Raw genomic sequence first — 25,980 nt, forward strand, 5'->3', positions numbered from 1 at the left:
GTAGATGAAGTCAGATCAAGGCTTCCACCTTGAACCGCTCCTTCTGTTCTCAGAGATAACTCTAGGTCGACCTGCAGTCCTATGGAAAATCACTGAGGATGACACAAAGTCACATGATTTGCTCCAAATGACAAACTCAACTCTGTTACATCTGTACATTTCTAACAGGCAAAAGAAACGGATTTTAACTTTAAAAAAGTTCTACTAAGAAGAACAAGACTCAAATACTGCTGGTGCCCGCAGACGGGAGGCAGCTTGGCCCGGCTCGTGACTTGAGAACAACTAACGACTCTGCAAGGAGCTATGTTATCTGTAAACACATGCTGCCATTCCTGCACACACCCTTCATGAATGTGACGGGAGGCTTTGAGAATCATGACATTAATATAGAAAAGCCCTGCAAGGTAATAAGCATACAACTGAGAAATATACAATGTCATTATTAGAAAATTAATATGGGTTTGCTGGATGTAGCTGACTTGAGTTTGTCATTTAGCTGAGGTAAAAGATAAAATTCAGGCAGCATGCAGCCACCACTAGGGGGAGTAGAAGAGTTTACTATGTTATCATTGATTTATTTTTATAACTCACATCCTCAGCTCCCCCTAGTGGTGGCAGAAGGTAATCAGAATGTTGTCATTCTATGTCCATACAGGGCAATGCATTATGCTGGGAAATGGATTACAGCACATTTTGCATTTGTTGAGGTGAAATAAACACATTTCTGTTAAATAGTGGACATGGTAAAAGGCATCAATTATAACAGGTTAGAAAGGTCTCACCTCGTCAACGTCACGTCTGGGTGGGATATAGGATGGAGCTGCAGGAGGGAAGAGTGGGGCAGGAGTTTCAGAGATGGAATCTAGAAAAGACACAGTTATATGATTATATAACTTTGCTATCAAATGATTGAGCACAATCAAAGTGGTATTCAAATCTACTATGGCTGCTACAGAATGCTGGGAGTAGTAGTGTCACAGCCCCCTGAAGAAGCACATGTTAGAGAGCAGAACCCTTGGGTACGTTACAATCAGGGTCGACGTTAGGGGCAGGCAGACTAGGCATCTGCCTAGGGCCCCCTTTACTCCAGGAGCCCCCAGCCAGTGGTGTGCTGCTAATAGCAGCAGACCACGTGGTCGTTATGGGGCCCATGATTCAATGGGGTCCGGTGCCAGCACCCCCTCTGCATCGCACAACTGTATCTTAGATGCCAATACAGTTGAAAGCAATGATGGAGGTGAGACTGTCACGTGGTGCTCCCTCTCCCATCATCCCCCAGCGGGCACGATGACATAACTTCATTGCGCAACACGCTGTGCCGGGCAGTAGAGCTGTTGAGGTGAGGAAACACGCTGCAGCGGGGAACGGGAAGAGGTGAGTATGTATTTATTTATTTTTTAAATCAGAGAGTACTTGGTGGCCTTAATACTAGAGTAATATGGGGCTGCATTATACTCTATGAGGGAGCTGCATTTTACTTGTATGGGGCTGCATTATAATCTATGAGGGGCTGCATTATATTATATGGGGGGCTGCATTATACTCCTATGGGGCTGCGTTATACTCTAAGGGGGGTGCATTATACTCCTCTGAGGCTGCATTAAACTCTGTGGGGAGCTGCATTATACCTCTATGGGGCTGAATTATACTCCTATGGTGCTGTACTATACTCCTGCAGGGCTGCATTATATTCTATAAATCTGCATTATACTCCAGTGGGGCTGCATTGTACTCCTGTGGGCTGCATTATACTTTAGGGGAGCTGCATTATAATCCTGTAGGGCTGCTGCATTATACTCTATGCGGAGCTGCATTATACTCTATGGGGCATTATACTCCTATGGGGCTGCATTATAGTCTATGGGGGGTGTGCATTATACTCCTATGGGACTGCATTATACTCTATGGGGGGTTGCATTATACTCCTATGAGGCTGCATTATACTCCTGTGAGGGACTGCATTATACTCCTGCGGGGCTGCTTTATATTCTATGGGGTTGCATTATACTCCTGTGGGGCGGTATTATACACCTGTGGGACTGCATTATACACCTATGGGGCTGCATTATACTCCTATGGGGCTGCATTAAACTCCTATGGGGCTGCATTATACTCTATGGGGCTGCATTATACCCCTGTGTGGGCTGCATTATACTCCTATGGGACTGTATTATACTCCTGTGGGTCTGCAATATATTCTATGGGGCTGCATTATACTCGATGGAGCTGCATTATACTCCTGTGGGGCTGCATTATATTCCTGTGAGGGCTGCATTATATTCCTGTGAGGGCTGCATTATACTCCTGTGGGGCCTTTATTTTACTTCTGTGGGGCTGCAATATACTCCTGTGGCGGTTGCATTGTACTATATGGAGGACTATGGGGTGTATTGTACTATATGGAGGACTATGGGGCACATTATACTAAACGAGCAAAATGCTGCCTATTCAACAAGTGATTAGATTGTTTATGCCAGAACATAAATCATTGGTCTCAGCAGCACATCGCCCAATGAAAACTGCAGATATGCTGCTGATAACATGACACTGTATGTGGACAGATTAATCTACTAGAGATTGTTCTGTGCCCATTATTCTTCCTCAGGCGGTGTAAAGAGGCCGGGAAACAAGCGTTGAACGACTTCAATATTGTCGATCACTCTCATTTAACAGTCTGAACTCAGCGAATGCAAATACAACCAAAATACAACCAAAATGTTTCTGTGTGATAAGGCAATATGTCAGCATTTGGGCCCCACTTTAAACTTTCGCCTAGGGCCCCACTTTGTCTAAAACCGGCCCTGGTAACAATCAATGTGACCCTGATGTGTACAGCACCCTTGGCTCTGTCCTAAACTCCCATAGACGTGGGATTTCCCATGAATGGAAACAGGATAAATGTATGAACCCTTGGGGTCCCTCAAATAGGACCCTTACTTGTCCACAGAATCAGGGTTTTGAGTCCTCCTTCCTCTCAACACCCAACCACAATGAGTATGGATTTGGATGGGTTGGTGGTAAAGGAAACGAGGACACAGGACCCTTGTTCTTCTGGTTATTGGGATCCTAGCAGCCGGGTTTACAGAAAACTTTACATTTTTCTTGTGGATAGGTTAAAAATATCTTGAGTGAGAAATTCTCTTTAAGGAGGAAGCAGAAGTCTGAACGTGAACTACTTCTAACTATAGCTATGATGAGACTTGTAGTTCCACTGTGGCAACAGGAAGACAATGCAGAAGTAGTTAAAAGATTGGCAGAATTCTCACTACCTTACTGACAAGTTCTTCTAAGGAAATCGAAATACGTGGCGCTAAGTTTCTGCTGCGAGCTGATGAGTCCTGAAAGGCAGAAACAGATCTGCCCACAGAGGTTTTCCCACTTGGCCATTGCCCGAGCCATTGACAGTGACTTGTAGTAGTCGTGTGACTGGTGATCCACGATACAGTACAGAGGATCAACTGTATATCAATTGATCAGCAGGACAGGAGAATGGATAATCTTAAGGTGTACTGTCCCTTTAAATGACACACTCCTTCCTTATGTATTTTAGCATGACTGTAGAAAAAAAAATGTTCAGGCTTCTTAAAGGGATTGGATGTGTCTAATAATCTTGGAAAACCTTTAAAAAATTGTCAGACTAGAGGACGACTGTGAAATAGATGGATGGAAGCACGGAATTATGAAGAAGTCATCGAAAAGCCTTTAAGTAAATCTGTCTTCAGATTTCTCAACACTAGCTCTATACATTATTAAATAGATCTCATAAGCCTAATGATGCTGGTGTGCTTACTTTGAGAATCTACGTCAAGATGACTGTATAATCCCAGTGTTTAGATTAGCATTTTATTGGTGCAGCTGAACTCATTCTGATATCAGGTGGGAAAACTTTCAAAAGAGATCACACAGCCATTGTGATATGGATTTTCAGAATGAACATACCAGCCTCATCAAGTTCAAAAGATCTATTTAATAATGGGTGCAGTTTGTAATGCAAAATCTGGGGTATTGAAAAAAAGATAAAACTTTTTCGGTTAAAATAAACCGGATGGCAATAAACCTTGTGGCGCGCTTTAAAAAAAACCAAAAAGCGTTATATTTGACAGGACTTAGGCTGGATGAGTGACAGCATAAACTCAAGCCAAAAGTTTCCAATTACACACAATTGTAGATAGACAGACACTTGAGAAAGCCAGAAATGTCTCCTGGACTGATTAAAGTCCAATTCTTCATCATCTGGCTTTGGAGTGCAGACCCAATATTTTAGAGTTTTTGCATGTAAGAGATTTTGGTAATTACCTTGGGGGCTTTGCACGAAAAGTGCTGCTATTATTTTTCTATCTCTAGATAGATAGAAGCAGATTCTTCCTCGCTGACCCCAGGTACATTGCATAGTGAACCTATCCATAATTATTAGAATGCAGCCTATGAGCTAAGACCAGAGAAACAATTGCCAAGAATTAACTGACATCCTAATCTCACCTGTTCTGCATCCTCAGGGGCGATGGGACGAAGAAGACAGGGTGACACTTTGCGTCTTTTATTCGGTGACACCCCTTCTCCTTCCATACCCTGACCTATCGGCGCACGTCACAGAGTTTTCTCAATACCGGGTAATGCTGTCACTCATCCAGCCACTGTTTACACTAAATTACTCAGCAATTCACCCTGCTGACTGTAAACACGCGTGATAAAGTGGTGGCGTTTCACTGCTTTACCCTTCATTAAATGCCTAGATAGAGAGATAAAGGAATAGATAGATAATAGATAGATGGACACACAGATGGATGGGTAGATGGACAGGTAGATAGATGCAAAGATGGACGGGTAGATGGACATATAGATGGGTGGATAGATGGACAGGTAGATTCAGGGGTAGATGGAGGGGTAAATGGATGGGCAGATGGATTGGTAGATGGAGGGATAGATAGATAATAGATAGATGGATGGGTAGATAGATGGAAAGATGGACAGGTAGATGGACATATAGATGGATGGATAGATGGACAGGAAGATAGATGGATGGGTAGACGAGGGATAGATAGATAATAGATAGATGGGAGGGTAGATAGACGGAAAGATGGACAGGTAGATAGTTGGATAGATGGACGGGTGGATGGATAGAGCCCTTTGGCATGAGAGATATTGCACTATAAATTACATTGCATATTCAATAAGGTAACGCTAACCCTTGGTTGCTGTGGTTTTAAGGCTGGTGCTAGGTAGCAAAACAATGTTCTGTACCGCTGCTACATGGCATAATAATCCAGGTAAATGGGATCACATTGCAACCCCTAGGGTACAGGCAAGTTTCAAGAAAATTAAACTAGTTCCATCTGTGTGCAACTTGCTAGTCGCAGTCACCTAAGGGGTTGCAAAGTACCCTGATTCACCTTCATTACACTGCCAAAGACAGATTTTTGGTTCTCTCCAACCTATGTTGTGGTCAAATTTGTCGGAGCCCCAGTGTAAATTTTACAAGAAGTGTTCAACAGTGAAGCCTGCAAGCCAAATTTTGGGATTAGCACAACAAATCCACTTTGAAGGAGCCCTAACATAGAGCCTCATTCAGACGTCAGTTTTTCACTTCCATGTTCTATGCGTGTTTTAACTGATAGACCATAACGGGTATGTGCCCTATGGGGCTGATCACAAGTCTGTATAGGTATAGCTATTATCACAACTTGAGATGGACCAACTGCACTGCAGATCCACCCCACATGAAGACCTGGAAGAACAACATGTGTAACCCCCTGAAAATCCTTATCCACTCCTGCACCTACAGAGCCCTGCAGCTGATCTGAAACAAAAGATCTTAGATAAAGTAAATACTATCAATACTAAAGATCGACTGCCAAGGCTTAGCAAAGAAACACCACCAGACAGTATGCTAGAAGATGCCAATAGAGCACTTGCATCAATACCTACCACCACCATAACTCAAACACAAAGGCCTGACCCCAACTGAAGCCCTAGAGACTGCTAAACAAAGGCTTACAGCACTCGCTGGAAGACTAGGGAGATACACTAGAGAAGCTGAGGCCAAGAAGATAAATGCCCTATTCTCCAAAGAACCATCTAAGGCTACGTTCACATTAGCATTGTGCAGGGCAGCGTCGGCGACGCAACACACAACGCATGCAAAAACGCATGCACAACGCAGCTTTTTGTGACGCATGCGTTCATTTTTGCAAAAATGAAAAAACTGCATCATGCAGCATCCTCTGCACCCTGACAGTTGCGCCAAAATGGCGCATGCATCACAAAACGCAAGACAACGCATGTCCATGCGCCCCCCATGTTAAATATAGGGGCGCATGACGCATGCGTCGCCGTGGCTGCGCCCAACGCTGCCCCGCACAACGCTAATGTGAACGTAGCCTAAGGTGTACTTCCAACTACAGAGCAACAGCACAAAGGCAACAACTCCACCAATAGCAGAGACTGAACAATAATAGAGGAACACATGAGAGAAGGAAAAAAACACACAACACCAGTGCAATATGGCTGCAAGATCTGAGAAAGAAACACAACAACCCCCTAGAGCAAGAACCAGTCACAATTACAGAAGCAGACATCCAACAGCCGGTCAAGAACATGAAGAACTGGACAGGACGTGGCCCAGACATGATCCACACCTACTGGCTAAAGAAATTAAAAAGCAAATGAACCAACTGCTAGAAGCAGGCCACCACCCAGCTTGGCTAACACAAGGTAGAACAGTGCTGATCATGAAGGATCCTCACAAAGGAACAGTTCCATACAACTACCGCCCAATAACCTGCATAACAACAACATGGAAACTCCTGTCAGGCATCATAGCCACCAAGCTACAGAGACATATGAACCAGTATATAAATCCAGCTCAGAAAGGCATTGGGGCCAACACCAGAGACTCTAAGCACCGGCTCCTAGTAGATAGAGGAGTCGCTCAAGACTCAAGGTCCAGACAGACCAATCTCAGCACAGCCTGGATTGACTACAGGAAAGCTTATGACTCAGTGTCACACATATGGATCTGTGAATGCTTGGCTCTCTACAGTGTCAACAGGAAATTAAAAACCTTCCTCAGAAACTCAATGGGGCTATGGAGAACAACATTGGAAGTCAACTCAAGACAACTAGCGCAAGTGACCATCAAATGCGGCATATACCAAGGTGATGCACTGTCCCCATTGCTGTTCTGCATAGGCTTGAATCCCCTCAGATAATTACAGTTCAAGAGTGGAAGCACCATCAGCCACCTCCTCTACATGGATGATATCAAGCTATATGCAAAAAATGAACGAGACATCAATTCACTGATCCACCTGACAAAGATCTACAGCCAAAACATCAGGATGTCCTTCGGACTGGAGAAGTGCAGCCAGTTGGTAATAAAGAGAGGCAAGGTAGTCAAGACTGATGGAGTGGAATTACCAGCAGGGCACATAGCAGATGTACAGACATGCTACAAGTACCTCGGCATCCCACAGGGATACGGTGACCATGAAGAGGAGACAAGGAAAGCAGCAACATGCAAGGACTCCGAGACAACACAGAGGCACTAATCATAGTGGCACAAGAGCAAGCACTAAGTACCAGATCCATTGAAGCAGGAATCTACCACACAAGACAAGACACAAGGTGCAGATGTAACACCCCAGGTAACCGGTTGTTACAGTGGCATTGCTTTCCTAACAGGGAGAGTGATGTCATGCCTGGAAGTGAGGAACGATCCCTTTATCAGGTATTCAGCACATACAACACTGTTCGGACTCCAGGCCAGAAGGGGGAGCTCTGAACCTGGTTTCAGGGGAGCTTCCCTAGATAATATATATTCTGGTCTGGAGGAAGAGTTAGTCATTCTGTCGGAGGGAGAGACAGAGAGAGGAGTCTGACAGAGCAGAGTGGAAGCAGACGGAGTCTGAGAAGAAAGCTGGGGCCGTGCAGCCACGTGAAGTGCTGCAGCTCCTTGAAGGAATGAGAACAGAGCAGTCAGTAGGAGACTGAAAGGGGAAGTGGAGCGCAGGAAAGTAAAGAGCTGGATGGAAGCTGCGACTGAGCTTCCTCCACGCTGAAGCGCAGATATCGGTAGCCGGAAGACCGAGATTGTGGGGGTTACTTCATGCCGCAAGGCAGAAACCGGTGGACAGCAGATTGCAGGTCTCCTGTACACCAATACCACAAGTAGCGTCACAAACAAACTTTACAAACTTTATTTCCCACTTACTGCTACCCCTTTTATTGGATGCCCAATGCCACGGACTGGGTCACTGCCACCGTGACACATCCCTTTAAGAACCGGCCCGGTACCGAGTATCCCTAGGCCCCGGTGGATGCTCCACAGACTATGCGAAGAAACATCAGAAACCGTCCAACACATAGTGGCAGGTTGCAAAATGCAAGCAGGAACAACATATACCGAACGCTACAACCAAGTAGCGGGAATTGTATATAGGAAGATCTGCACAGCATATGAGCTAAGTCCCCCTAAGTCCAAGTGGAAGACCCCAGAAAAAGTGGTGGAGAATGAAAGGGCTAAAATCCTGTGGGACTTCAAGATCAAGACGGATAAGCAGGTGTTGGCTAACCAACCAGACAGTGATATAGTAGACAAGGATCAGAAGACAGCAATAATAATAGATGTGGCAGTGCCAAGTGACAGCAACATCAGAAAAAGCTGGAGAAATACCAGGGCCTCAAAGAAGAACTGGAGAAGATGTGGAAGGTGAAGGCAACAGTGATTCCAGTGGTGATAGGAGCACTTGGAGCAGTGACCCCTAAGTTGGGAAAATGGCTACAACAGATCCCAGGAGCAACATCTGAGCTCTCTGTCCAGAAATGCGCAATGCTGGGAACAGATAAGATCCTGCACAGAGCCCTGGTAGAGGACTCGAGAATGAGAAAGGACAACAAAGACCACTCGAGTGGGGGTGTCCGTTTCTTTATTTTGGATATGAGAAAAAAATGATGTTACACTAATTGTAAAAATGGGCATAAGGACCAAAGATGGCTGAAAATCAGAAACAGCGCATTGATTAAAAATGATACTTTTTTTCTCATACGCAAAAAATAAAAAAATTGTTATCTGCACGAGGCCTAAATCTGAGATCCCACAGCGACATTTTGAATGCGATGTGCTGAGGCTTTCTTTTTGCAGTTGCTAGATTATATATACACATATAACGCACCCCCGTATCACAGTGGGTTTTCTCAGGCGGTCATTACTCATGGAAGCACTGGCCTAAGTGCTGCAGTCACACATTGCATCTGCATGCAGCCAGGAACCATGCAAACATGGCGATGGCCAACATTTGCAAAAAAAAATGCAGCTTCTTGTTAACAGCTGAAATAGCCAAGTGGCCACTAATAATGAAAGCTTTTAGCTGCAGGCAGTTTTGGCCGCTATGTGTGAACACAGCCTTAAGCAAATATTGCATTTTCAGCAATCTGCATTAATTGATGACACCAGAGCCCACATGCCTGAACTCCACCCATGACCATGCATGGAACAGACACTGGGCTAGAAACTAAAGTCTGAGGCATCCACAAGCTTGTCACTTTGTGTAATTTCATCTTGTGTAATACGGGAACACACTGAGGGGCAGAATGACAGTGGAGACCCATCCGCCATAGAAATACGCTAAGATGTGAAGCTCCTGGGCCCCAATACAGAATCTGTACCCGGACCTCATAACTGTAGTTCTGCTCTCCCCACGTGGGGGCAGAAGGACCTTTTGGGCCCCCCTGGTTGAAGTCTCAGCAGCTTTCAAATGGATTATTAGAAACGCAGTGTAATGGAATGACTTATTGCTAATGGCCGTGCACGGCTTCTTGTATAAGGTTAGTATAGCTCCCAACAAGTGAAGGCCGAAATAAGTAGTAAGGCTATGTTCCCACGGTGAGTTTTGGGGGAATTTTTTTTATGCTGCTTTTTTTTCTAAAAAAAAAGAAAAAAATGCACTAAACCAATTTTAATTTATGGGTGCAGAAACCTTAAAGGGCATTTAACCCTTGCAGCAGCCATAGGATGAATCCTTACACCGAGTTCAATTTGTCTGCGCCATTGCCTATGTTAGCAGCATCACGATTGTATATTACATTGGAAGATAGGCCCCATGTGTGAGAAGTGTGGATGGTCGGAGTGTGGCGATGTTTTGTGGTCCCACTGAGAATGAATGGAGGGGGGTGAACATGCTCGACCTCTGCTCCATTCAGATGAGACGTTTGAAAGCCCCGTTTTACGGATGGCGTTGGGTCCAAGTGGGCGAACTTTAATCTCTCCCCTTGGGGGGCAGAGGCTACCCAGCGCACTGGTTGGGGCCATATGCAACTTCTTTTACTGTGCAGCTTCACAGGCTACATGTCTGCCCCTGATATAACATACCTGTCCGTGCAGCTGCCATTGTGACGTATTATATTGATTACCCTTGGAGCCCTGATAAATGGATTGGGAGAAGGATAGGTAAGTGATCGGGTCACCTGAGCTCGGCCCTGGGCGACCATTCCACTTGTCCTGTTACCTGCAGGCGGCTCATAAAACCATTGGATTATGATGTGCTCTGTATAAACAGACTATGTGTATACGTATACAGCATATAAGTGGGGGAACGTGCTGGATATATGTGTAGTATATATGCTGTATACACACCACATCTCATAAGCTGGTGGACCGAGGCCATATTTGTTCTGCTAGTCCTCAGTTTCCTAATACTCATTGTAGCAATAAACAATATACACAACTTGAGCACTTTTCAATGAAATGACCTATAGGGGGCGCTGTTCCCGAGTTTACATGGACGTTAATAAGGCTACTTTCACACTAGCGTCGGAATCTCCCCGTCGCAATGCGTCGGGCAGAGATTCCGATGCTAGCGTTTAACGCACTGCACAACGGAGGCAGCGGATGCATTTATCCGGCACATCCGCTGCCCCATTGTGAGGTGCGGGGAGGTGGGGGCAGAGTTCTGGCTGCGCATGCGCGGTTGGAAAAAGCGGTCCGTCAGGAGCAAAAAACGTTACATGTAGAGTTTTTTGCTCCCGACGGTCCGCCAAAGCACGACGCATCCGTCGTACGACGGATGCGTCGTGTGGCAATCCGTCGCAATGCGTCGTCAATACAAGTCTATGGGTAAAAAACGCATCCTGCAAGCACTTTTGCAGGATGCGTTTTTTCTGCAAAACGACGCATTGTGACGGATTGCAGTTAATGCTAGTGTGAAAGTAGCCTAGGAGGAGCTCTGTAATGGTCACTGAGGCTGAGTTGTGGGGGGATAAATCCGTAATCCCTGCTGATCCTCAGATTTCTGCTGCTGATTTGCAGTTTTCACTTTTTCTGAGCCACAGGAGTATTAGGCTCGTCGTCATTCAATGCGGCCAATTCTTTTATTTCTGTGCAGAAAACGCTTAAAATTAGCATGCAACTTATTTCTGAATTTTTTTTATTCTGCAGCCGCGCCACAAAATCAGTGAATAAATTCTGCATTACACGGGCTGTGGAAATCCTGTGCATATTTATTGGATGCAGACTATGGTTAGATTTCACTGCAGAATCCCACCAGTGTGAACACAGCCTTACAGCTCCGAGGACTCGCCTCCTACATCGCTTCTGGGGACAAAGATCTCTATAATAGGGAATCTGATGGGACGTGGGAAACCTCTGTATTCCTAATAAGAAGTCTGAGGCACGAAGAGCCAGTAGACATTTCTGGGTGTCAAATCCCTAATCTGTAGAATATGGAGGTTATACGCTGAGACGCAAGGAGGCTTTAGGATAGAGGTACACGATATAGCAAGACCCTCAATCTACTTTTACCTTCCACCTCATCCAGACTGATAACTAAGTGAATAATGTATGGGTGGGAATATTGTAATAATCGGAAGAGAAACTCAAAAACAAGTTGTTATATTGGCCACCGATTCAAGCTGTGACCAACCCAAACGTGAGTATAGAAGATTTTTTTTATGGCAATTTCTGCTGCTTCCATCTTGACAAACATTGAAGTAAGTTTTGAAGCTACACATCTCCTTCATAGAGTCAGCATGGAATAAGTCCATGATAATGGGGATATCAGAAGTATCCATCACTTTGTCTGGTCAGATTGAGGGTTTGGTGTTCGAAAAGGATCAGAATCCGAGCAGATTCCTCCAAAAACTGGAGTCTGGTTTTGTTGACAGCTTTAAGCAACTTATAACCAATAGAAATAGGCATCTGATAAATAACAGATCTGTATTCCATATCTAGTGGCTTCATGAATGGTCCTAGATATGAGATAATGTTCCGCCATCACCAAATGATTGATCCTATTCTCCAGCCCAGATTTGGTTGTGGTGGCTCCTGCAGCATCTTTCATGGCTTTGCCCTAGTGAAGGCTTCCGACTTGTACCAGATTGGGGTACTCAATGTATTTATTGGCTTTGCTTTTTGCCAGGCTTTATGCAACTCAATTGCTACCTAAAGTACACTAAGATTACCCATCTACTCTGTAAACCGTTAATTTTGAATCCTGCCCCTGGGCCTATAGTGTGCCCAGGTCATGTTTCTAGGATCTTCTCAATAAGTCAGTGGCTTGTATATTCATAGGACATATGCTGCAATTTAGGATTCTTCTTACTGGTGCATACATAACCCATTTACCAATGTAATTTTACACTAATAAGAGGCAGAACCATGGGTTGAAGGCCTAGGAGCATCTAACAATGAGCTACAATCCTATTAAAATTGGAACCTAAAGGTAGTTGTGATAGCAGTGTGAGATGTGGTAGTGACTCAAAATAAGCGCTATCTGCTTATGTTATGCTAATTAAAGCTGAGGCTCACTGCTCACTGCCAAGCAATAAGTGACTCAACCTGAACTCTGGACAGAAGACCAAATGATAGAAGTCACCTACTTCTTCTCCCACGGTATCGTCCTCCCTTCCCTCTGTCTTCCTTCTGCCTCCTCCTTTCCAGATTATATGATCCTCGGATCCTCCAATCTATTGACCGTCTGAAAAACAGACTCGCAGGAGGAGAGCAGGGGATTGTAATATCTCATTTTGTTGCGTTTGGACCCCCCAATCTGTTTTTTTTTAAACCATTTTAAGGCATATGATTCTTTGGATTGTATTACATACATTCTACTCAGATTAGGATTGAGGGAAGTATCTTAGTTCTGTTGGGCATGATCACTATGGGTGGCCAATATGGTAAAAATTACACAGGTAATTATGACATTACTTGGGAGTGGGGTGTAGGAGTCGTCCATTGTAGACAACCATGGATCCTAGTTTAGGGGACATTGGTATCAATGATTCACCAAGAATTGGTGAGTGGCTTGTGACTAGAGGAATATTTTGTCATGGTTAGTCCTAAAATTGTCATGCAAACTCACCTAATGAATTTGTAAAGTTTTGACTTCTTCTTCTCCTCCTGTTGACTTTGTCCTACACAAAGCAAAGACTATGCTATAATATCTCCTGTTCCTGAGAACCACTGACCGTCTTCTATAATATCATACCCTTATGGCCTCAGACAGTCCTGACAACAAAGTCAATCAAGGTGGCAGACTTCCATTTTTGGGGTTCTTCTTGAGTCTGGCTCTACCAATATTGGTAACATAGAATATATGGCTCCTCTGCATTGATCTACTTTCTAGTGTATTGTACTGATGGTCTTACTGCAGTACAGAAATAATATAATTTTGATATTAAAAACTGATGGGTCCTTTTCAGATGTGTGAAGGAGCCCTATGGGATAAAACGTTATGTGCTGCCATTTTTACATCCATATGGATATGCTAAATTTGTCTTGGTTTCTTCAAGCATCCAAAGATACAGCATGAAAAGAACAGTCTGCTCTGCTGACATGACTATTTTAGCAAATATCATTTGTAGAACATCTTTTGTTATAATTCTGTGTTGTGTTGTTGATGACTATGACAACTATACCTGGGTATTACCAGCTGGGGCGTGTCCATACAGTCTCACACCGTCCAATCAATGCTGAGACATCAGACTTGGCAGGGATACACCCCTTTGACAAGGCGATTGGTAACACCCAGTTGTCAATTTCTTCATACATTTCTTGAAGGAATAACAGGGAACAAAGATAATATGCGCCAGGATACTTATTTTCTTGGGAATACAATTATTCACTAAAATGGACATGTCAGGAGAGGTGACGAAAAATGAAATGGATTCCCCTAATTTTTTTCCTTTTCTCTTTGCTAGGTCTTTTATGGACTTTTATTCATAAAATCCAAAAAAGCAAAGATGCATCAAAGACTATACAGATGTTAATTTACAGCACCTACAATGCTGCACTGAAAGGATTGATGCTTCTTAGACATTGAAGGCATGTTACCCCTCTAATCGATGGCAAGAACAAGCATCCATATAAGAAGTCTTTCTCCACTGAAGTCTATGGGAGTAATGGAATCTGCAAAGCAGCTTGCTTGAGAATCTGGGATTCCCACTTTTTCCGATAAGTTAGGGTCAGACTAACCCAACCGCCACCTATCGGAAATGAATAATTTCCTGTGATTAAGCTAAAAATGTCTAAAGTTGAAAATCTCTTGAAGGATATGGGAAACCTCTACAAATATATGTTAGGAAAGTGACTCAAAAATCAAGACAAGTTTAAAGTGTCATTGTCACAAGTGCTTCCTTTAGATGCTGGGGTGTCCCATTACTAACATACAAGGCTTGATTTCCGTACCCACCAGGTATCCATTGGCGCACTATAGACTATATAAGCAGCCGTGGAACATGTACAGTTCTGGTTGGCAGCAGCCACCACTAGAGGGAGCTCAGGAGCCTACTGCATAAGATAATACAAAGAGTTCTATAATACAATAGTATGCAGTGCTCCCCCTAGTGGTGGCTGCTGGAAACCAGAATATCATTTACTGCTTCATATGTGCATTGATTTTGGATCTCTGTTACAAAAAGAGAGCTCAAAACACTAGAAAAGTATATGAAATGGCACCAGAAAAAAAATTGTAATCAAGGGTGGACAATCTCTTTTAAATAGTTTTTTTCAAAAAACCAGTATATTTTATTTGGATTTCTGTCTGTATGTAATTGTAAATGTGCTTGTTACTTACGATCTCCACTGCCTAAGGTTTCCTCTGGATCATCGAAGCCTGCAGTATCCAGTGCTTCTTCCAAGTCTTTATCATAGTTGAACTTAAAGACAACAACATAATTAAAAAAGTGTAACCCAAACAATAATTCTGTATTGGAAGAATTCTTACCCCCCCCCCCCCCCCATGTTACAGGCCTGAGGCTGTGGTTTCTATAGATCTAGTAAAGGCTGACTACAGTGGTATAATTGGTGCTCATCAGCTGCAATGTGAAATCTCCAACAAGACCCCCGACTATCATGGGTTTTCGCTAGTATTCATCTTTTTATGAGTCACAGGGACCTTTTAAGACTTCCTTAGGCTCCAGGACCCGACCATAACTGCACTCACTATAGTTACCCCTGTCGTTTACTATGTGTAGATGTGACATGTTCTTGGGTCAGGTCCAGGGGTCAACTCATTGGCCAACACTGGACAACAGATGATACATAGAGATCTATCCTGAAATTCCTGGGCCCCGACATAAAATCTGTAAGAGCCTCCTACAACACACCATGTGCAATATGTCTTCCTGTGTGTCCAAAGAGTGTATAGTGTGATTATGGCTACACTCCAGGTGCATATACAGTGCCTTGCGAAAGTATTCGGCCCTCTGGAACTTTTTAACCTTTTCCCACATATCATGCTTCAAACATAAAGATACCAAATGAAAATTTTTGGTGGAGAATCAACAAGTGGAACACAATTGTGAAGTTGAACGAAATGTATTGGTTATTTTAAATTTTTGTGGAAATTCAAAAACTGAAAACTGAGCGTGCAATATTATTCAGCCCCTTTAACTTAATACTTTGTTGTGCCACCTTTTGCTGCGATTACAGCTGCAAGTCACTTGGGGTATGTCTCTATCAGTTTTGTACATCGAGAGACTGACATTCTTGCCCATTCTTCCTTGGCAAACAGCTCGAGCTCAGTGAGGTTTGATGGAGATCGTTTGTGAACAGCAGTTTTCAGCTCTTTCCACAGATTCTCGATTGGATTGAGGTCTGGACTTTGACTTGGCCATTCTAACACCTGGATACGTTTATTTGTGAACCATTCCACTGTAGATTTTGCTTTATGTTTGGGATCATTGTCTTGTTGGAAGACAAATCTCCATCCCAGTCTCAGGTCTTTTGCAGACTCCAACAGGTTTTCTTCAAGAATAGTCCTGTATTTGGCTCCATCCATCTTCCCATCAATTTTAACCATCTTCCCTGTCCCCGCTGAAGAAAAGCTTGCCCAAACCATGATGCTGCTACCACCATGTTTGACAGTGGGGATGGTGTGTTCAGGGTGATGAGCTGTGTTGCCTTTACGCCAAGCATATCGTTTGCCATTGTTGCCAAAAAGTTCAATTTTGGTTTCATCTGACTAGATCACCTTCTTCCACATGTTTGGTGTGTCTCCCTGGTGGCTTGTTGCACACTTTAAACAACACTTTTATGGATATCTTTGAGAAATGGCTTTCTATTTGCCACTCTTCCATAAAGGCCAGATTTGTGCAGTGTATGACTGATTGTTGTCCTATGGACAGACTGTCCCACCTCAGCTGTAGTTCATCCAGAGTGATCATGAGCCTCTTGGCTGCATCTCTGATCAGTCTTCTCCTTGTTTGAGATGAAAGTTTAGAGGGACAAACCGGGTCTTGGTAGATTTGCAGTGGTATGATACTCCTTCCATTTCAATATGATCGCTTGCACAGTGCTTCTTGGGATGTTTAAAGTTTTGGAAATCATTTTGTATCCAAATCCAGCTTTAAACTTCTCCACAACAGTAACACGGACCTGCCTGTTGTGTTCCTTGGTCTTCAAGATGCTCTCTGTGCTTGAAACAGAACCCTGAGACTATCACAGAGCAGGTGCATTTATACGGAGACTTGATTACACACAGGTGGATTATATTTATCATCATTAGGCATTTACAACAACATTGGATCATTCAGAGATCCACAATGAACTTCTGGAGTGAGTTTGCTGCACTGAAAGTAAAGGGGCCGAATAATATTGAACACCCCACTTTTCAGTTTTGATTTTCCACAAAAATTTAATATAACCAATACATTTCGTTCAACTTTACAATTGTGCTCCACTTGTTGTTGATTCTTCACCAAAAATTTACATTTGGTATCTTTATGTTTGAAGCATGATATGTGGGAAAAGGTTGAAAAGTTCCAGGTGGCCGAATACTTTCGCAAGGCACTGTATATACAGTATGTTTTTGGGAAATACCCTTTGGCCACTGATTCTTTACATGCATTTTTTGTCACTTTTTTTGTTTTGTGGTTTTTGTTGCCATTTTTTGCATGAAAATCTTAAAAAATAGTGCACGTGCTTCATGAATATTGTGTGCAATCTTTTTTCATGTTTAACTGTTTTTACACCTTTTTGGAGCAAGATGTGCTGTATTCTGCAAAATGTGAACAAAAATTTTTGGAGTGTGAAAAAAATAATATATATATATATATATATATATATATATATATATATATATATATATATATATATATATATATATATATATATATATATATATATATATTTATAATAATATAAACTCCGGGGGAACTGGAGTACATGGAGTACAGTTATGTAAAAATGTTGGAACCTTTTGAATAGTCAAATTTGAGGAATCGGTCTAAAACATCTGAATAAGCCACATTGTTGTAAAGTTAGCTAAACAACCAAGGGCAATTTTAAACAAAGGCCCAAATCACCAAATTTGTTGCTAATTAAAAAGCCACTATTTGAGATCTATTCAAGCTGAACATGCAATAAGGAGTCGGGTCCTTCATTTCTGTTGACTTGGACAGTGAAGACCTGACTTTTCTTACCTCTCCTTTAGACGTCATTCTGTCCACTGGTTATTTCCCTGCCCGCTCCAGTATCCAATGAGTGGTGACCATAACACAAGGCCTGGGACCTATTTGGGTAAGACAATGGTGTTAGCAAAATATACCGTGTACATCTCTTCCTGATCACTCAATTAACCCTTTACTCAATCTTACAAGTCGGATCTACCATATACCATTGATTTTTCAATTAGCTGTGAGTCTTACTTCAGCCTAACCTTGGTGTCCTTATTATTATGTCCTCGCTCCTCTGTAACTTATCATTGTGGGATATGGTGTGGATAGAATTAACATATAGGCTATAATGGTAGACAGAGACAGAAAACATATTTAGGGAAAGTACGACCTAAAGTTTAATAAATTGCTATTAACCTGCAGATATGGAGTTAATAACGTAGTAAAGCACTGCATTCGTCACACTGAAGGCCCAAACACTGTGAGGAAATTAGCTTTATTGCTCCCAGCAGTCTCCAGCTTTCAGTCATAGAGGTGCAGCCTGCGCAGCTTCAGTCACCGCTCAGTACATAGTGAGCAGCAGCTGTAACCACATCCCAGCAATGTCTCACAGCCAGCTCAGCACTGATGCATTGTAGAGTCGGCTGTCAGTCAGGGCCAGGGCATGGTTACAGCTTCCGCTCACTGTGTATTGAGCATTGACTAAAGCCACACCCCTATGACTGAAATCCAGAGGAGAATGCCGAGAGGAATTAATAAAGGTAATTTCCTACCGGCAGCCGTGTTTTCAGTGTTGTGGCTGGAGAACTTTAGAACACTATTAACCTGTAAATTAATTTATAGTTATAATAGTTATATAGTAATCTGAATAATTATTAGGATCATAACTTTTAAAATACAGTATATTTCTGATCTTGTGCTGATCGTGAGTCGCATCACATTTTTATACTTCGGAGCATCAATCACAATTCTGCTAGTTGTAATTGAAAGTAATTAGTAAACTTGTCATCAGCTTTTTTTCTTTCAGAATCAGCATCACATCTGCAAACAGGTTTTGTTGCAGCTCATCAACATTCACTGCAGTAGAGCTGCATAGCTCACCCATAGGGGTGGAGCCGCATATTCATGACTGTAATGGGCGGCACCACGTGACCGCTCATACAGGAGAAGCTGCGGTGAGGACAGGACGCTGCGAGGGAGCCGGGTGAGTATTTTATTAACAGCGGGTGGGCGCACAGGGGGTGGGAGGGGGGTGGGGACAGGGATCTTTATTTAAAACACGAAAAAAAAAAAAAAGGATTTTTCATATCTTCTTTCCAGCGAACGCTGCTGGAGAGAAGATATGAATGGCGGCTTCAGCACCACGTGGGGGTGACAGCGCTTACTGTAGCGCTGTCTCCTGCACGGCACACGGACTGTACACGGACAGCGTCTGTGTGCGATACATGTTTTACACGGACCCATTGACTTTAATGGGTCCGTGTAATCCATGCGCTCCCACGAACACTGACATGTCTCCGTGTTTTGCACACGGACACACGGTCCGTGAAAACACGCTGACATATGCAGAGACACATTGATTTCAATGTGTCTACGTGAGTCAGTGTCTCCGGTACGTGAGGAAACTGTCACCTCACGTACCGGAGCCACTGACGTGTGAAACCGGCCTAAGGCTTGGTGCACACGTCCAGGAAAGTTTGCAGAATTTTCCTCAGCAAATCCGGACTACTTTCGCAGGAAATCCGCTTGCGTTTTTATCCCGTTTTTTGCGCATTTTTTTTTTTCTGATTTTTTTTCCGGAGGTTCCCAATGTAATAATATAGCGGCAAATACGCAAAAAATCCACAAAATTAATGAACATTCTGCATTTTTCCCCGCGATGCTTTATTTTTGCGGGGAAAAAATGCAACATGGGCACAAAAATTGCAGAATTTATTAAACTTGATGGGATGCTTAATGTAAGCGTTTTTTTAGTGGAAAACTGCCGAAAAAAATGCCAAAAAATGCAAAAAATCCGGAATGTGTGCACATAGCCTAACTCAAGTAGTAACTCAAGATCAGTATAAGAGTGAGTGCTGAATTATACAGTATAGCCAAGGCCCGGGTCACACTTGCGAGTGTGAGGCGAGAACTCGCATCAATACCCGGCACTGTCGCGGGCACTCGGGACCGGAGTGTGCGGCTGCATGTATTTCTGTGCAGCCGCATACTTGGTCCTGAGTGCCCGCGACAGTGCCGGGTATTGATACGAAAGACTCGCCTGAGTTTTATGCATCACACTCGCAAGTGTGACCCCGGCCTAACACTACTTGTCTCTTTTCTATCCCCTTATCCAACACTATGGTGAACTATTGTGTTAAATAACCCAGCATCAGACTGAAATCCTTCATTTGAGTGCGGTTCATTTTCTACAAATCTACTACTTGGTTCTCCAAGTTCAACGTGCACCCACTCATCAACGCTGAGTGCGCACCATATTTCTCTACAAATTATATATGTAGATTAATTATATATGTGAACTGGTGTGCAAATATGAACAGGTCCAACTAAATTTTGATCTGAAATTCTGAATGTAATGATCCAACACTTATATCCAAGAAGTATCGATTCTCCTTGCGGAGATTGACTTGCTAAGCATGTCAAGATGAGGAGACTTAAAGCCGCAATATTCCTCTGGGAAATATGCTAATTATGCAAATTGTCTCTTTAGAGAGGAAGACAACTAGAACTTTAGTGCCACCTATTGGAAGTAGCAATACTACAAGTCAATGTCGACCCTTTAACGAGCCTTGTCACATGACTTAGGATAATAGCCAAACCAGAATCTCAATTTGCAGACACTGTATTTCGCGGTACTGCCCCTTGTCAGTGCAAAGTGGAGATCTGGTTTGGATGTGTGAGAGACATCCGACCGATATCCAACACTTGGAATACATCTGGCTCCTGTCACATCTACACTGGGTCATGTTGTTTTTCCCATATTCTAGTAAGGGATTCCTCATGTCATACATATTTTTTTGTACAGCAGCATAAGGAGATAACTTTTTTTTTCATGTTTTCTTCACGTCCACTACTGGACGTCTTTCTCCAAGACCGCTCTGTTACAGCCGATAAGACGATCTCGTAATGGGGAACTCCCTACTACGTGACACCAAAGATAAGGATGGCAGAGGAATCCCCACCACACCCAACTGAGGCATCGAGATGAACCCTAGCATTGCCTCTACTCATCCTCTACCTTCGTCACCATCTGAATTCAACATCTGAAATATCTTGGTTCAGAATAATCCATGAGGTCATAGGAAACCCCTTCAGTATCTGCTTCTATGGACCCATTCAGACCTTGTTTTACTGTGAGACAGAAACAAGTCAACTATGGTTATTAGCGGCTATTTGCAGCACCTTGACACATAACTGTCTCAATAAAAAAAATGCTTAGAAATTGACTATGACCACTTGACTTGCTAAGGATTAACCACTTGGACATTCCCCTGGTTCTATTTTACATAATTTAATTATCAAGTTGGAGCTTTAAGTACATTATAAGGTGCATTTTCCTGGTGTTGACCTCCCTATAAGGACCCTAAAGCAGCCCATGCATTTTGAATAGTTGCTGGCTGGATACTTGTTCGACAAACATCTATTCTTCCCAACCCCTTCCCCCACTGTTCTGACGTGTTCATGTATTTTGAATGGGCAAAGTGGAATATGTGACTGCTACACACCCCTGAGAACAAGAGATGGAACTATGAAAATCAACATGCCCGATCCTCTTCTCTGCCATCATTTTTCAAGAGAGTCAGCAGATGCCCATAGACATAAGATAGTGGCTGTCCCGCGGGTTAGCTCAACTTGCTCTAATATGAAAGAAGGCATTTACATTGGCCATCCATGGCCATTGAATGACTGATGGTTGGCCACAAGCAAGCTGATCCATGGTTGTTTAGCAGTCTCATTAGACGGGTCAACATGATCATGAAACAATCCTTAAGAATCATTTCACTAGACAGACTAGTGTATTGCTCATGAGTAAATGTGAAGTGTCAGCTGCTGCAGGCCCATAGCTAGGGAGCTAGATCCTCCAAGAGATTTTAGGCCACAAGGGACAATTCACGTTGTAAGGCTGCACTGCTGGAAGGAAGCTCTTTGGCCAATACTAGATGAAACATGTTGTGGTAAATAAAACTTTTTTTAACACTTTATTGGTGTCTTTCTCAAGTGAAAAAAATGTGTTTTGGACATTTTGTTTTTTTTTTTCACTTGAGAAAAACATGCCAGTGTGCCACTGAAATGTGTCGTAGTAATAAAAACATTTTTATCTACTCTTGGCCAAAGACTTTCCTTCCAGTAGTGCAGCCCTACAACATGAGTTGTCCCTTCTGGACTTGTTAAAATGACACCTGGTAGATAGCCAACAGCTGGCTTGGCAAGAGGTAACGGCCAGGTAGTTTACAAGGTATTGATTCCATTTGCAGCAAATATGATTGTATAATTGATGGAGAATTTTCATCTGCCGTACAGACCAAAGTTAGGACATACCTTGTCATTTAAAGATTTTTCTGTATTTTCATGACTATGAAAATTGTACATTCACACTGAAGGCATCAAAACTATGAATTAACACATGTGGAATTATACACTTAACAACAAAGTGTGAAAAAACTGAAATTATGTCTTATATTCTAGGTTCTTCAAAGTAGCCACCTTTTGCTTTGATGACTGCTTTGCACACTCTTGGCATTCTCTTGATGAGCTTCAAGAGGTAGTCACCGGGAATGGTCTTCCAACAATCTTGAAGGAGTTCCCAGAGATGCTTAGCACTTGTTGGCCCTTTTGCCTTCACTCTGCGGTCCAGCTCACCCCAAACCATCTCGATTGGGTTCAGTTCTGGTGACTGTGGAGGCCAGGTCATCTGGCTTAGCACCCCATCACTCTCTTTCTTGGTCAAATAGCCCTTACACAGCTTGGAGGTGTGTTTGGGGTCATTGTCCTGTTGAAAAATAAATGATGGTCCAACTAAACGCAAACCGGATGGAATAGCATGCCGCTGCAAGATGCTGTGGTAGCCATGCTGGTTAAGTATGCCTTCAATTTTGAATAAATCCCCAACAGTGTCACCAGCAAAGCACCCCCACAACATTACACCTCCTCCTCCATGCTTCACGGTGGGAACCAAGCATGTAGAGTCCTTCCGTTCACCTTTTCTGCGTTGCACAAAGACACGGTGGTTGGAACCAAAGATCTCAAATTTGGACTCATCAGACCAAAGCACAGATTTCAACTGGTCTAATGTCCATTCCTTGTGTTCTTTAGCCCAAACACGTTTCTTCTGCTTGCTGTCTGTCCTTAGCAGTAGTTTCCTAGCAGCTATTTTACCATGAAAGCCTGCTGCACAAAGTCTCCTCTTAACAGTTGTTGTAGAGATGTGTCTACTGCTAGAATTCTGTGTGGCATTGACCTGGTCTCTAATCTGAGCTGCTGTTAACCTGCGATTTCTGAGGCTGGTGACTCGGATAAATTTATCCTCAGAAGCAGATGTGACTCTTGGTCTTCCTTTCCTGGGGTGGTCCTCATGTGAGCCAGTTTCTATGTAGCGCTTGATGGTTTTTGCCACTGCACTTGGGGTCACTTTCAAAGTTTGCACAATTTTTCGGACTGACTGACCTTCATTTCTCAAAGTAATGATGGCCACTCGTTTTTCTTTACCTAGCTGCTTTTTTCTTGCCATAATACAAATTCTAACAGTCTATTCAGTAGGACTATCAGCTGTGTATCCACCAGACTTCAGCACAACACAACTGATGGTCCCAACCCCATTTGTAAGCCAAGAAATCCCACATATTAAACCTGACAGGGCACACCTGTGAAGTGAAAGTCACCGGGAATGGTGACTACCTCTTGAAGCTCATCAAGAGAATGCCAAGTGTGTGAAAAGCAGTCATCAAAGCAAAAGGTGGCTACTTTGAAGAACCTAGAATATAAGACATAATTTCAGTTGTTTCACACTTTTTTGTTAAGTATATAACTCCACATGGATTCATAGTTTTGATGCCTTCAGTGTGAATGTACAATTTTCATAGTCATGAAAATACAGAAAAATCTTTAAATGAGAAAGTGTGTCCAAACTTTTGGTCTGTACTGTATATTCTCTAGTCATGAGTAGTATTTTAGAATAATAGCCCCTAACCCCTCAACCCTGACATATAAACATGCCCAGATCTGCTGCTATCACCCGGGCACAGACATTGCATACCAACAGTATCTCTGATCAAGTCACTAAGCAGAATCTATGTTCCGTGAGCAAGGTCAGCAGATATGGGAGGAGAAACGTTAGGTGGAGAGAGGAGACCTATGTGTGATGGGTGCATTATTCAAATTAGAGCGGCAAACATTCTCAATGACACATGGTCCAACATGTAATTAACACAATCATCATTATCCTAATAACCATGTGATCATGTTACATAAAATGTCATCTACTGGTTTCTCAACATCATTGTCTGATTATTGGAGGTCCATCTGCTGGACCTAATACTAACACCTAAAATGAAGGGACCATGGCGCCTTGCTTCAGATCTGGGCACAGTGCTTAGTTGCATGTAGAAGGTGCCACAAACCTGAGGAATTATTATATAGAAGTCCCAGCTATTGGTGCCCCCCTAGTTGACTCGTCATCAATGGTTAGGTGGGAAAACCATTATCAATAGTCTTATGTCTAGTACTAAATAATACTACAACCAATGGGAATTCATGCAATTGGTTGGTGTTGTCATACATGCTATAAATGTTCTTCTTCATTGATACTGAATGTGACAGGTTTTTTTTTATCTACTAAGAATACCAATGGACAAGCATGGATGCAATTAATTGTAAATGTATAACCACTCTCCCAAGTAGCTTTCCCAAATCGTGAGGTTCATGGACTGCTCAGATGGGATTTTCTTAAATATTGACTAAATATATGCACATTATACACAGATCCAGAGCTCAGCAGTCTATGACCAATTTTTTTAAGAGATTTGGTCAAGGTTATTTAGATTTCAATGTTTCTTTGAATTTATGGTTCACGTCCAATCTCAAACCCCACAGACCAGATCATCCATTCAATAATTCATCATATATAGTTATACTTTTCTGACATAATAATCATTTATAGCTATTTATCTCTTGATATCCCAGGACTCCCCATTTGGAACTTACCTGGATAACCAGTCTTTGCAGGGTCCTGTCCCGCTTCGGGTCTTGCTCTCCTGGGACCAACTGTTTCTTCCAAAACCCTGAGTCACCAAAGTCACTAAGCCTCCTCCCTCTGCCAAAAATTTGCCTTATCTCCCCATACACACAGCTCCCTCAAACCTCCACCTCTTCGCCCCTCCTCTTCTGTGCTCTAGTTCCCAATGCCTTCTACTTAAAATTGAGGCTCTCTTAACATAATGTATTTTGGGGTGGAAGTACTTAATTTTGAGGGTCTCTAGGAATCTAGTACGGCAATTACAGCCTCATTGACCAATAATGATCCCACAAATGGTTGGGGCCTAAACACAAGGTCTTCATTGTCCTTAACATTTCGGTCTGCTATACTTTTATGTGCACAGGGATGTCATAAGTTGTTTTTTATCTTTCAGGTCTTCAATCCTTTTTTTTTTAAATCCAACATTCTTAAGATAATTTAAAATCCATTCAAAATCTATTTCTTAGGATGATTTTACTTCTACATAACACATTTGATCTCTAATAACATCTATTGCCCCCTAGAACATGGCCCTCCTGGCTCTGTATTTATCCCGGCTTTCTCCACACACTTACACTCCATCTTCATAGCCCTGGCAATGAAACAGAGCTGAACCTTTAACATTTAGGATTTCTTTCTACTGAAACAGATCATGAATTATAGATCTGGCTATTGTTTCTGATCACCTGTGCACACATCCACTCTCTGTACGCCCTATAATACAGAGCTGGATCATTTTCTAGATCACCTCACAAGTATTTTCATCTCATGAATATAAGGAGATCAAACAATGGAACCCTTGACCAAATGAAACATTAACTCCTGTATCAAGCGCAAATGACCAGAATGAAATTAATCTTATT

The 25,980-nt window shown here is 42.7% G+C and overlaps 1 protein-coding gene across 3 annotated transcripts in view; it reads right to left on the reverse strand.

Annotated features, from left to right (window-relative positions):
* Positions 1-25,268, reverse strand: part of SLC4A1 (solute carrier family 4 member 1 (Diego blood group)) — a 76,243-nt gene extending 50,975 nt beyond the window's left edge. Inside the window, exons 1-6 of one of the 3 annotated variants that reach the window (XM_069751493.1) lie at positions 25,087-25,184; positions 17,914-18,002; positions 15,066-15,147; positions 13,353-13,404; positions 12,871-12,968; positions 783-862 (exon numbers count right to left, since the gene is read on the reverse strand). In XM_069751493.1, coding sequence (XP_069607594.1) covers positions 783-862; positions 12,871-12,968; positions 13,353-13,404; positions 15,066-15,147; positions 17,914-17,931 — 330 coding nt within the window. In that variant the 5' untranslated portion in view covers positions 17,932-18,002; positions 25,087-25,184. Of the gene's footprint in view, positions 1-782; positions 863-4,479; positions 4,520-12,870; positions 12,969-13,352; positions 13,405-15,065; positions 15,148-17,913; positions 18,003-25,086 lie in introns of those variants that run through there. The other 2 variants (XM_069751489.1, XM_069751491.1) reach the window with 2 other exon arrangements.
* Positions 25,269-25,980: the final 712 nt, after the last annotated feature.

The sequence above is a fragment of the Ranitomeya imitator genome, chromosome 2, assembly GCF_032444005.1.
Source record: "Ranitomeya imitator isolate aRanImi1 chromosome 2, aRanImi1.pri, whole genome shotgun sequence".
Classification (NCBI taxonomy): Eukaryota; Metazoa; Chordata; class Amphibia; order Anura; family Dendrobatidae; genus Ranitomeya; species Ranitomeya imitator.